Here is a 12,044-nt window from a genome sequence, read left to right on the forward strand (position 1 = left end):
CTTGTAAAACTGCAGATCAGGTAGGTACATGAGGGAAGATTATTCTCCCAGGCAAGTGTGTCTACAACAGCAGCCTAGAGCTGCTATTTTCCATACACTTACTGAAGAGGGAGACCCATTGAACTGGGAGTCATGAATAGTATTGATTGTGCTGCACAATGTATAAAATAAATAATGCTCTTCCTTATATGATGAATGCCAAGTCCACTGAATCTAATGAAAGAAATAGACTGTGGACGTTAGTAAACCAAAATACTAAAAACTGTTTTTTCTTCCAAACAGGCTAATGATGTAAACAGTCATGGTATAGAATGGAGTAATGAGAGTGACCGTTTATTAGTGTGTCAGATATGCATCAAGCTTGCAGATATCAATGGTCCAGCAAAAGTTAGAGATCTGCACTTGAAATGGACAGAGGGTATTGTCAATGAATTTTATGAGCAGGTAGGCCTGAGAAATCAGAATTTTTGAAAGATTTGTACAGTTTAAAGAATTCTATTCATATGTTTTAGTTATCTCTATAGATATGTGCATATGAAAATGTGCTAATAATTCTATACTCTTTCAGTGAATTCCACAGACAGGCAGAGGAGTCACTCAATACTTGTCAAAAACAGTGGCTAGACCATGGTCTTTTCTAACCATGTGATATTCCAACAAACCACAAGTATTCTCACAGATGAGCAAGCAAGCCATAGCTTGTTTCTCCAAAGCCCTTGTTTCTTTTCCAGCTGCTCTTGCCTTGTGCTTCTGTTACTTGATGAGCATCTGAGTTGGTGGGCCAGTCAAATCATGGTTCAGCTAGGCTGTTGAGTTCAGACATAGTGCCAAACCAGAATGAAAAGAAGTCATAAGCCAATAAGCAGCATTGCTTTGTTTCCAACTCTGCTGTTTTGCTACTGCAACAGGATTCCACTTGTGCAATGCAGTGTCCCCCTCCTCTTCCCTGCAGCCCCACTTGTACCCTCAAAATGTCATCCAGGGGGTTGGGGAGGAAATTTGTGGGGAGAGGAAAGGGAAGTCACAGTGCATGAGTGGAATACTGTGCATGCAGTGTTGGATACTACCCCATAGCTTCACATCATAGTTTGCTGCCAGAAAGCAAACTGTGGTTAGTCTGCTGGGTTGGGCCAGTCCGATATTCAAACAATTTGCACTTTGCCCAAACAAAATTTGACTTAGCATTAATGTGTGGAGCATTAATGTTTGGTGGGATGCTGGTGGTTTTAAGACAAAATGCATTCCTGCTTTCCTCCTGTCCAAGCAGCTGCATTAGGCTGTTGGAATTTTCTAGCACCTGGAGTTAATTGATGAGTTATCTTTGTTGAGAGAAAATGGATTGTGAACCCTTCTCACTTTCCTTGGTAATCTTAATAATTGCTGCAAGTGCCTCCGTATAGCACCTGGAGAATACCATGTTCTTCCACTTGGTCATAACTGATCACCTGTCAAATAACAAAAAAGGGGCACCTAGTGGTTGTTATCACTCAGGACATTGTTTAAATGGTTTAATTATACAAAAAGATTTGTACAATGTATCTTTCATAAAAGTTCTGGAAAACTTCTTCTATCACAGCTTTATCCCAGATTAGCTGTTGGTTCCTAGATAGTTTTCTTAAGTGTGCATATAAAATTGTTTTAAGCGTCCTTTTGAACTAAGTATTTGGATTTACTACTCATCCAACTAGGGGCTATCGGCAGTGTTTGAAACTCCCGTTGTTTTAGGCGCATTTTGCAACGGAATTTCATTAGGGAGAGCAGTTTCTGAGCTCTGGGCGCAGTACTGCACCTAAGATTTCAGATTAAAACTGCAGAGTAGAAGGAACAGAGGACCTTTTTCTGCCTCTGCACTTCCAGCTACTCTTTGAAAACTGGAGACCCTCTTAAGATTATTAGGGGGTGGGCAGGGGAAGGACTAAACCATGTGGAAAATGAACATAATATTTTAGCTGCTGTTCATTTTCAGCTTTGTGTTGTTATAAAACAGCATGCCTAGACTTTCCATTGTTGCGCTCATAACCAAGGTTTAAGGTGCTATTTAGCTCCTAGTTTTCATATCTTAGCTTCTAACACTGGCTATTGGCATAACTATAGCTTAGTAGGAAAAGTGCAACTGTATCCAGTTGTATCATCATGCAAAAGTCTGTTTTCATGACCAATGATTACTGGCTATCAGCATATGGCAGCTGCAGATTGTAGCAATACTTATTTAAATATTGTATTTACATGCTGGGCATGGCACAAATCAGCTTTATATATTCCATGACTGCTGCTTAGAAAGTGTGATTACAGTGTAGTTTCATAAGGAAATATCTGCTGATAATGTGTTCTTTGTGATGCTCTATAAGACTAGAAAAAATGTAATACAACTCCTTATTGAAATATTGGCTGTTCATTTTTGTTTTATGTGCTCCAGTTACCAAACTTTGCACTGATACCCAATCTTTTCTAAGTGTTTGTATTTATGAATTTACAGGGAGATGAAGAGGCAAGTCTGGGATTACCCATTAGCCCTTTTATGGATAGACGTTCTCCTCAACTTGCAAAACTACAAGAATCTTTTATTACTCATATTGTTGGTCCTCTCTGTAACTCTTACGATGCAGCTGGCTTGCTTCCAGGCCAGTGGATTGATCAAAAAGAAGATGATATGGAAAGCTCTGAAGATTATGAGGAAGAAGAGTTGGACAGTGAAGAGGATGAGATGGAAGATTTAAGCACAAGTAAGTCTAAATATTTAAACTACATACAGAATTTTACAGTGGTGCCTCGCAAGACGAAAAGAATCCGTTCCGCGAATCTCTTTGTCTAGCGGTTTTTTCGTCTTGCGAAGCAAGCCCATTGACGGCTTAGCGCTATTAGCGGCTTTTAGCGGCTTATCGGTTTAGCGGATAAGCAGATAAGCGGCTTAGCGGCTTAGAAAAAAGGGGGGGGGAGGAAAAAACCCCGCAGGAACTCGCAAGACATTTTCGTCTTGCGAAGCAAGCCCATAGGAAATTCGGTTTGCGAAGCACCTCCAAAACGGAAAACCCTTTTGTCTAGCGGGTTTTCCGTCTTGCGAGGCATTCTTCTTGCAGGGCACCACTGTAAATGGATTTGGATCTAGTTAACTTTTTACATTTGTTGGAAGCTGCCCAGAGTAGCAGATGGGAGGCATATAAATAAATTGTGGTTGTGTGATCCAGATATCATAGTAAAATATCACCATTACAAGTATTTATAAAGGGTAAAGTTCAAAGATGCTTGAGTGAACTTTCCCCATCTCTTCCTCCCTGAACACCAGCAATCTGTTTGACAGAGTCCCCTGACCCTCTGGAACATATCTTTTGGGGTGCATGTGAGGCTGCAGGTGAGAGGGAAAGCCCCATTTCACCAGCAGAATTCCCTTGGATCTGTGCTGCTCATTCAAACATTGCACCAAATTCCTTCTTATTTCCATTTCCAATTAAAAGGTTCCATTACCCCCCCCAGGTCCTTTCTTCCTGCCATCTCACAAAGCTCGTCTTTCATCATCATTCTGAGCACACAGACCATTCTCCTTTAACCTTTAAGCGCATCCTGCTCCCTGTTTAATCAGCTAGAATGCCTGACAAAGGTGTATTCATAGCCATTCAGGTTGGTTCAGTATCACCACTTTCCTAAGCATAAGGAAAGTGTTTCATACTTGTTTAGCTCTCTTTTGAAAAATGGCATTTCCCTCTTTGGCAGAACTACAGAGAAGAAAAAGCAGGCAGCGAATATTTTGTCAGCTAATACACCATTTGAATGAAAATCATAAAGTATGGAAGAAAGTAGTTGAAGAAGAAGAACTAAATAAATCAGAAGAGAGTAAACAGTCAGAGAATTCATCCTTATGTCAAGCAGATGAAATTCAGGTTATTGAAGAAGCAGATGAAGAAGAGGAACGACATCAAGGAGCAGAAAAAACATTTTAAGAAGCCTTCAGAATGATGTACAGTACTGCTCCAGAAATAATGTATTATTTCACATAATGCTGACTTTAGACTGACACAGTGAACATAACTGTAAGAGAGATTTGAATACTGTGAAAGGACATATTTTCTCTTAACAGTATCCCACTCCTATGCACTTTTACCACATGGAATTTGAAAACTTTATTCAAAGGTTGAATATTGCATTCCATGATGCAAAGATCTTATGCCCAAGTTGGTGTTCAAATACCTTGTTTTGCTGTCTTGCTGAAAACAGCTTCTTAATATTAAAGTAGTATATACCATTTTTGAGAAAAAAAAATTAGCTGCCTTATTTTACAAAGTCACCAGAAGTATTTTGTTTATAGGACCTACCAGTAATTGGGCTGAATACCAATACATGTTTTGGAATTTGTATTTTATTTTTAATGTGGATTCAAAAATCACTGTTTCATATCTGTCAGTATGAATGTTACAGTTTACACCTGTTTGATTTGCAATTGTTTTATTAATTAAGTTTTCTTGGATTGATTTAACCATTAGATGACTGCAACCAGAATAGATTAATTCTGGATTTTGTGGTTAAAATTTAATCCCATGTGCATCAATTTGATGCTTTTTACTGTGGTGCACAACCTGCCATTTTATCTTACTTTGAAAATGTTCAGGTTTGCAGTGACTATCCAGGCTAGTTTGCTAAATAAACACCTGTTGCCTTGTTTTCATTGTTCTGTAATAGAACACAAAAGCTATCTCACTTTTGATAATGAAGGGACTGTATTCTTTTAGTCAATAATATTATAAATATGTTCCACTCTTACTCAGGATTCATGTTTAGAAACATGACACTATAGATTTTATATTTACAATATTGTGCTAATGCTAGGTGTTCATTTAAAAAAGAGAGAGTCTACTTTTTCTTTGTATGTAAACCTTTGACGAATTAAAATATGGTTTTCTATAAACAATTGTTGTTCTTCACTTTGCAAAATAACAAGCACACGGTAAATATTCCTGCTTGCAGTAACCACACATTAGATTAAAAAAAATGAAAATACAATAGTAATTGAAGTCCAGTCACATGCCCAGGTTATCTGTTGTCTGCTCATTTTAGTTTCACTTTACATACAGCCCATATTGCATTGGGCAGTAAGTCCCTGAACTGTGTGCCTGATTAAAGCCCACTTAGCTTGTACTCTTTTTGGAAGAAACATTAACACTCTTCTGAAATGATGGGGAGGGACAGTAGCTCAGCCATAAAGCACATTCTTTTCTATACAAATGGTTCTAGCTTTGGCACTTTCACATAAAAAGGAGCAGGCGAAGCGGAGAGAAGTCTACCTGAGAACCAGGAGAGCTTCTGTCAGCCAGAGTACACAATACAAGATTTGATGTTCCTTTGCCTGCTGTGTGTCTAGAAGCAAACCATATAATATCTATCTCAAAATAATTGGTTTTGCTTACAAGCAAATCTATGCAGAGTCAATTACTCAATTAAAACTCAGATGTTTAGGTCGCAATCCTTGCTGCCTGGATTGGAACAACCACCAGTGGGTGGGTGGGCAGATTACAGGTCACTAAAAGCCTGGAGTTGGTACAGTGCTCAAGCCCAGATTGGGCCTGGATTCTGGGGCAGCTCAGCCTCTTCCCGCAATCAGGAAAAAAAACTATTTTGTGGCTTTTTGCTGGTGGCAAGCCTGCCACTACCACATCTACCCCACTTGTTCAGCAGTTGGAAGTGGAATCCACATATCGGAGTGATGACAGCACTATGCAGGCAATGACTGGAAGGGCTGCTTTGTCCAATCCAGCCCCACCCCCTGAAGACCAGGGCAAGAGGGCGGGGCTTGCATTACACTGCCAGTCAACTAACTTTACTGTTGCCTGGGCAATAGCCCTATTTGAAATCTTAAATTTCATATCTAAACAAGATTCTGTGAACCACCCTGAGATCAAATGATGAAGGGCAGTATATAAATCTAATAAATGACAATAATTATGTTTAGTAAAATTCTGCATCTATTAAAAGTCACTAGCAAAACTCTCTAAGGCACATCCTGCCTTAATTCTGTTAATCAGTTTCAAAATCAGGGCAAGATCCATTGCATTCCCCCCTCCCCCAAAGTGTGAATATGCTTCTCTGCCTTCTCTAGGGGAAAGACCAACCTTGCAATAATAATACCTTAACACCAACATAAACTTTCAGGTCTTTATATTGGAAGACAAAAATTGTCGGAACACTTAAGTGTAAGTGATAACTGAATTGCACTCTAGATAGATTTTGCTCAGCCTTTCCAAACTATTGAAATATAATGCCAGCTCACCCTCTAATAACAATTAATATAGCTCAACCTGCATTTATAATCATTTCTGTTTTTCAGAGCTGAGCTCAGTCAGAATGAAAGCCAGCTTTAATGAATTCCTAGAGCACCGTGCTGGAAAAGGGCAGGTTTTAAAACAGTGCAAACTCCTCCAATAAAACAGATTAATGATCAAAAACTTTTTCTGTAATCCTATATAAAGTGTATGATATAAATAAAAAGGACATTTGGACTTGCTATCTAGGGGTATGGCAAGAGGGTTGTAAGTATCATTAGGATTTTTATCCTTTTCTTTAAAAGCAAAAAAGGAAAGAATCAGAAGGGTTTAAAAATATCAAGGGTGTGTGCTTGGAAAAAGAAATTGGAGGCTTTCATTAGTTGTGTGAAAAAGCCAGCCTGCATCCCACCTCTGGAGCTACAGAGGTGGGCAGACATGCCCTGGCAGTTGTGTGGAGCTACAGAGGTGGGCAAACATGCCCTGGCAGTTGTGTGGCAATCCCTGCCACCACCCCAGCTCCAAAGGTGGGTGGAAGATTGGGGATTGATAGCTGCATGCTCAAAGCCCCGGAAGAGCCTTGGGCATTCAGAGCCAAACTGGGAGCAGCCTTTCCTTGAAGATGCTCAGGGTGGTCTCAAGCATCCAGAAAACATAGGGTCCCTTTCAAGCAGCTGCGCCCAACCTTGCATGCTTCCCACTGGCCCTTTCTTCTGTTAACATAGTTGGACCTGCTTCTGAGACTGAATAGGTTTGTCCCGCACAATTAAAAAAGCTTTTGATAAATTAGAATGTTAGATATTACAGCTGTGAGTCTTGGACATCAAACCACATTTGGTTCAATCTGGGAGTCGGTCAGATCAGGTTGCGGCAGCCCCAGGATGGATTGGGTCCACCCAGAGTGATCTGGGACTGTCGCAAGGGCAGTGGTGGTCTGGCAACGAGGAAAGAGGAAGAGACCAGCATCTCCTGCCACTGGCCACTTCTAATTAGGGTTTAAACCCCTCATTAAACAGTTGGTGAGGAGGAGGACACATGATTGTGCAGGCCTCAAATAGGTTTGAAGTGTGAATCTGGGTCAGGTTGGCTCTGGATCACCTTGGATCAGATCAGAGCAACTCTGGGCACTTGATCAGGTGCCGCTCAGGAAGATGGACCATTATTAAGCACCTTAAACATGTTTAATAACATATTTCTCAAAAACAGAAACTTTATAAACTAACAGGTTCAGATGGTGACCTCACAGTATTTAGCAAGACTCAGATTTTAGTCACTTTTCATCCCACAGATACCTTTCTTTAATAAATGCTGATGGCCTTTTTAACTTTACGATTCACTGAATGATGCTAACATTACTTTGATATATAAGACTACTTTGTGCTGACTGATCTCTCTTCTGAAGCAGGTTTCTAATATCATTGCTGCCTCACTTGCTAAAAGATTAATTAGAATAATAACCAAATATGTACACCATACTCAAGCAGATTTTATATCTGGACATTTGTTATAAGGAGGGCTTTTAATATAATCAATACATGTAGTCAAAATGCGGGTAACACCTCTGGATGTTCCTTACTGCTGAAAAGCTTCTGAACATCACAGATGGGAAATTTTTATTTATTATTTTATTACTTTATTTCATACCATGGTTCCTCCGGAGCCCTAGGAGTGTGTTGGCAGTGAGAAGAGGGTGATATATGCAGCACAACAGACCTTCACTGCTACCAGTGGGTCTTACTCTCCTGTAGTTGCTGCTAAGGCACATTAACGCAATAACATATTAAAAGCGGCCCAGCTCTCCTCCGTTCAACCTGCACCTTTGTGGTTTAGTAGCAGCAGCCCACACTTTCTCAGACCTCAGAAGAGTACGCTGGTTACTCACAGCTCCAATCCTAAACTCCCAGTAGCCCAAATGCCAACCATTTTGGCACATGGGGATTCTAAAACCCTGAGGCTGGCAAACAGCCAAATTATTCAGAATAAAGGTAGGAGAAAAGCTGGCAGAGGTCCAAACAGAATACAAAAATAAAACCGAACCCTGTAGCTCTAAAACTGAACTTGCCGTAGCCTATTCTCTACACTCCTCCTTCACATTTACTCACAAAGAATTGGCAAGGCTGGGCAACTTCACAGAAGATCCCATCTTGGAACACTGGGGCTGGAAAAGGAACTGGATCCCTTGCTCTTGGAAGGGGAACAAGTTGCAAGAAGCTTGCTGTTGTTGGCACCTGTCAGCTCAGCTTTTTAAAGGCTCTTTCCCTGCTTATTATGAGAGGTGGGGAGTGTGGCGTTTGCCCTCCTAGGTGGGTCATAAGGAAAGGGTTAAATGAGTGTGAATTGATTGGCCAGTGGGAACCCAAGGGGAGGAGTTAGAGTTGGAGTTGTTGGGAAGTCAGCTGGGAGTTGGAGAAGGAAGAGGGAGGATAAGTCTATGGGTTGGTCTAGTTTTGATGTGAGTGAGCGAAACTGTTAGGAGGAGTCAGATAGACAGTTGGGATAATCAGAAGTTATTAGGAAGGTATAGGCCGGTAAAGAAACTAAGATTAAGAAACTGACAAGAAAAATTATCTGAAACCATAACCTTGTTAATGCTTATAAAATAAACTTGCTTATTCGATTTAATGTTAACAACTGTCTGGACTCTGTGTGTACCGAGAGAAACGGGTTGGTGGCAGCGGGGAAGCAATCACAGTGGTGGCACAGGGATCAATAGACCGTCAAACGTCCGGGGACCCTGTGTGATCACCCTAGGGAGCCTTGGTTCTTTTTCATTACATTCCTCAGGTAGGCCCTTTAAGTGACCTCTTTGCAGAAGAAGCTTGGCAGGTGGCAGATGTCTGGTTGACCTGGGCAAATGGTGGGCTGCCAGAGGGCACCAGATGGGAATGAGGACTCTGAAGGGGAGGAGGAGGCTATGCATAAGAGGCTGCTTGAGGAAGTCCCCTTCCTTTCCCCCAGATGTGCCCAGACTCAATGAGGCAGGAAACCCTTCTCAGACAGTGGAGGATGAGGAAGGATTAGAGGCCAAGCCCTCTTGTGACAGAGCAGAAGACCTCTGAGGAGAAGGTGCAGCCATCAATCTCTTCCATGGAGATGCAAGGTATCAAGAGAAGGGAGATTTGTTCCCTTTGAAGAAGGACCTGCCTCAGGCTATGAATGATCACAGGGATAGTGCTAGAGAATCTCCTATAGTACTTCCATGCCTATGAATACCCATTGTTTAAAGAACAACAGTACCATTGTCTTCAAGTCCTGCTTGCAGGTGTCCCATAGGCCCCTGGGTGCCCATTGCCAGCAACAGAATACTGCATTAGACAGGCCTTCAGTCTGATCCAGCAGGGGTCTCCTTATGGTCTTACTTTAGATTTCGTTTTATTTTGAAAGTCATTTTCTTTTAAATGTGTATTGAAGTTATTTGTTTGCTTATTAAAAACAGCAACAACCATGAATGAGTTAATGATTAGAAGCCCCCCAAAACACATAGAACCTGTCCCAATTCTGCTCGTATCTTGTGAAAAGATCATTTCTAAAATACGCCACTGTGTATGCAAGGTTTAGGAGTACCATTGAAGCAGGCATTGAGTTTTGTTATTGCAGAGTAAGTAACCCCCATCCCTTGCCACAAGGGCATCAATTGAATCCCACCTGATTACACATTTAGATAATTTGATTTTGAAAATGACATTGAAATTTATATTGTTTTGAATTTCAAGTTTTGGAATTTCATTGTCTTTTCCAAAAATTTATTTCTGCTGTAGCTGTGGATATGTTAGCAAGATGTTCACAAAATGGTAGTATGTAGATAGAAGAGCACTTGCAGAATGAGCAGTGTTTTTGAAGCTCACCATTGAAAATGTGTGCTCCTAGCTTTCTCAGCACAATGATGCCACTCAGTTGTGCTTTGAGACAGTAGTAATGTTGGCTGCTGCTCACTGCTGTATACCCACATTCGTTCCTAAGTGTTTGCTTCCAGACCTGTTTAAATATGGTAGCATCATTGTAGGGTGTACTGGTTGCTCCATGTGCAACCATTTCTGATAATCTGCTAGCAAAATAAGGTGTTTGTGCCTGGACTTTTCCCCCTTACCATCTAGAAAAATTACAGGGCCTAAAAAATGAAAATGAGAATCATTTCCCCTATTACTGTGCTTTGTTAATAGAGCACATAAGAAATAATATTTCAAATTCAGGTATTTCTCAGGTAAGGTTTTACTCTGCCTAACCTTTCTCAAGGAAAAAAACCACCACGAGGGAAGAATCTTTAACTTATGCAGGAATAAATACGAAAACCATTGAGCCCAATAAGCTTTAAAAAACAAAAACAAAAAACCACCAGTTCCACAGCCCAGTATATAATGTTTTAGACAGTCCCCCTACCACTCACCTTGTGATTTCCCTGTGTTCTAGGGATTCAGCCAAGAGACAGAATGACTCAGACATTTGACTCATCCCTGCTGATCAGCACTATCCTCAGAATCACTTGCTGTGCTAGATGAGATCAGGAAGAACATTTACTTTGCTTCATTATCATAAAAAAACAAGGTGGATCCCAAGGTATGTCTTGCAGTTGCTGAATCCGTGTGCATTGTACCAAAATCTTAAACTAGAATCACCAGGCTGCTTTGTCTTTTATTTAGTGGGCTGGAGAAACACGTGCCTCAGTTTGAAGGAAACAGAACTTCGTCCATCGAGCGATCAACCAAGTTTCCCCAGATTGCTCCGAACTTAAAAGAAAAGTGATGATGTGCACATAGCTGGCTATTGAAGGGATAATCAAGTAACTGGAAACACACAATACTTGCTCTTTTAATTTGCATGCATAGCACTTGAATATGCACCCCCCTAAAACTTCCCATTCTCACCAGTGATCTTTTCTCACACAACCTGTTCCGAATAACTGCTCAATTATTTTAAAGTATTGATTTATTTCCTCTCTTATCTCTTACATCATTTTTGTTTGTTTGTTATTTTGATTTGCATTTTTGTATTTTTAGACTGCAAACTGCCCTGTGATCTTCAGATGAAGGGCAGTATAGAATAATAATAATAATAATAATAATAATAATAATAATAATAATAATAAGGCTATCAAAGCTATAAAAAGCCACTTAGCATAGCCATCTAAATAAGAAAACCCAGGTAAAGAAGAAAAATAAAGATGAACAGCAAAAGCTAAAATACAAAACCAATAAAAAGAGCATCCAAATCATTCAGCATTCTATATTTAAAATGCAAACTTTGTTTTCATCAGTCTCTTGAAGGCTAGCAGGAAAGGATCTCAGTGAGCTTTTCTGGACAGGAAATACCATAACAAGAGTGCTACCATTGAAAAGGCCCTGCTTCTCTGGCCATTCTTCAGTGGCTCAAGGTACCAAAAGTACCGTCTGGTATTACTCCTAAGAACACTTGCAGTTCCAGTGTAGAAATCTAGGGTGGGAAGCTTTGGATTTAATCAGAAGTTGTGTTATAAAGGATGTTGTAAAGGGCCTTTTCACCCCGTGGAATGGCCTCCCATCAGATGTCAAGGAAATAAACAACTATCTGACTTTTGGAAAACATATGAAGGCAGCCCTGTTGAGGGAAGTTTTTCATGTTTGATGTCACAGAGTGTTTTAATTTGTTGGAAGCCAGTCAGATGGGCAGCATATAAATTTATTAATTATTACTATTATTGTAGATTACTTCTTGTCAAGTAGGATCTGCTTTTTTCATACTCTAAGATCCTGTAGTAATGTCATAATGCTTGTTTCGGAGTAGTGCATTTTTAACATCTACAGAGCCTGGTTTCTCAAAACC

At 40.3% G+C, this 12,044-nt stretch overlaps 2 protein-coding genes across 2 annotated transcripts in view; one reads left to right on the plus strand and one right to left on the minus strand.

Annotated features, from left to right (window-relative positions):
- PDE3B (phosphodiesterase 3B) overlaps window positions 1-4,892 on the plus strand; it is a 66,193-nt gene extending 61,301 nt beyond the window's left edge. The window contains exons 14-16 of the mRNA XM_081840373.1: window positions 283-444; window positions 2,477-2,723; window positions 3,709-4,892. Of these exons, the coding sequence (XP_081696499.1) occupies window positions 283-444; window positions 2,477-2,723; window positions 3,709-3,935 (636 nt within the window). The 3' untranslated portion in view covers window positions 3,936-4,892. The remainder of the gene's footprint in view (window positions 1-282; window positions 445-2,476; window positions 2,724-3,708) is intronic.
- Window positions 1-12,044, minus strand: part of PSMA1 (proteasome 20S subunit alpha 1) — a 395,619-nt gene that overhangs the window by 87,661 nt on the left and 295,914 nt on the right. The gene's annotated exons all lie outside the window — the stretch shown is intronic.

The sequence above is a fragment of the Podarcis erhardii genome (assembly GCF_964252035.2).
Source record: "Podarcis erhardii genome assembly, chromosome: 1".
Lineage (NCBI taxonomy): Eukaryota > Metazoa > Chordata > Lepidosauria > Squamata > Lacertidae > Podarcis > Podarcis erhardii.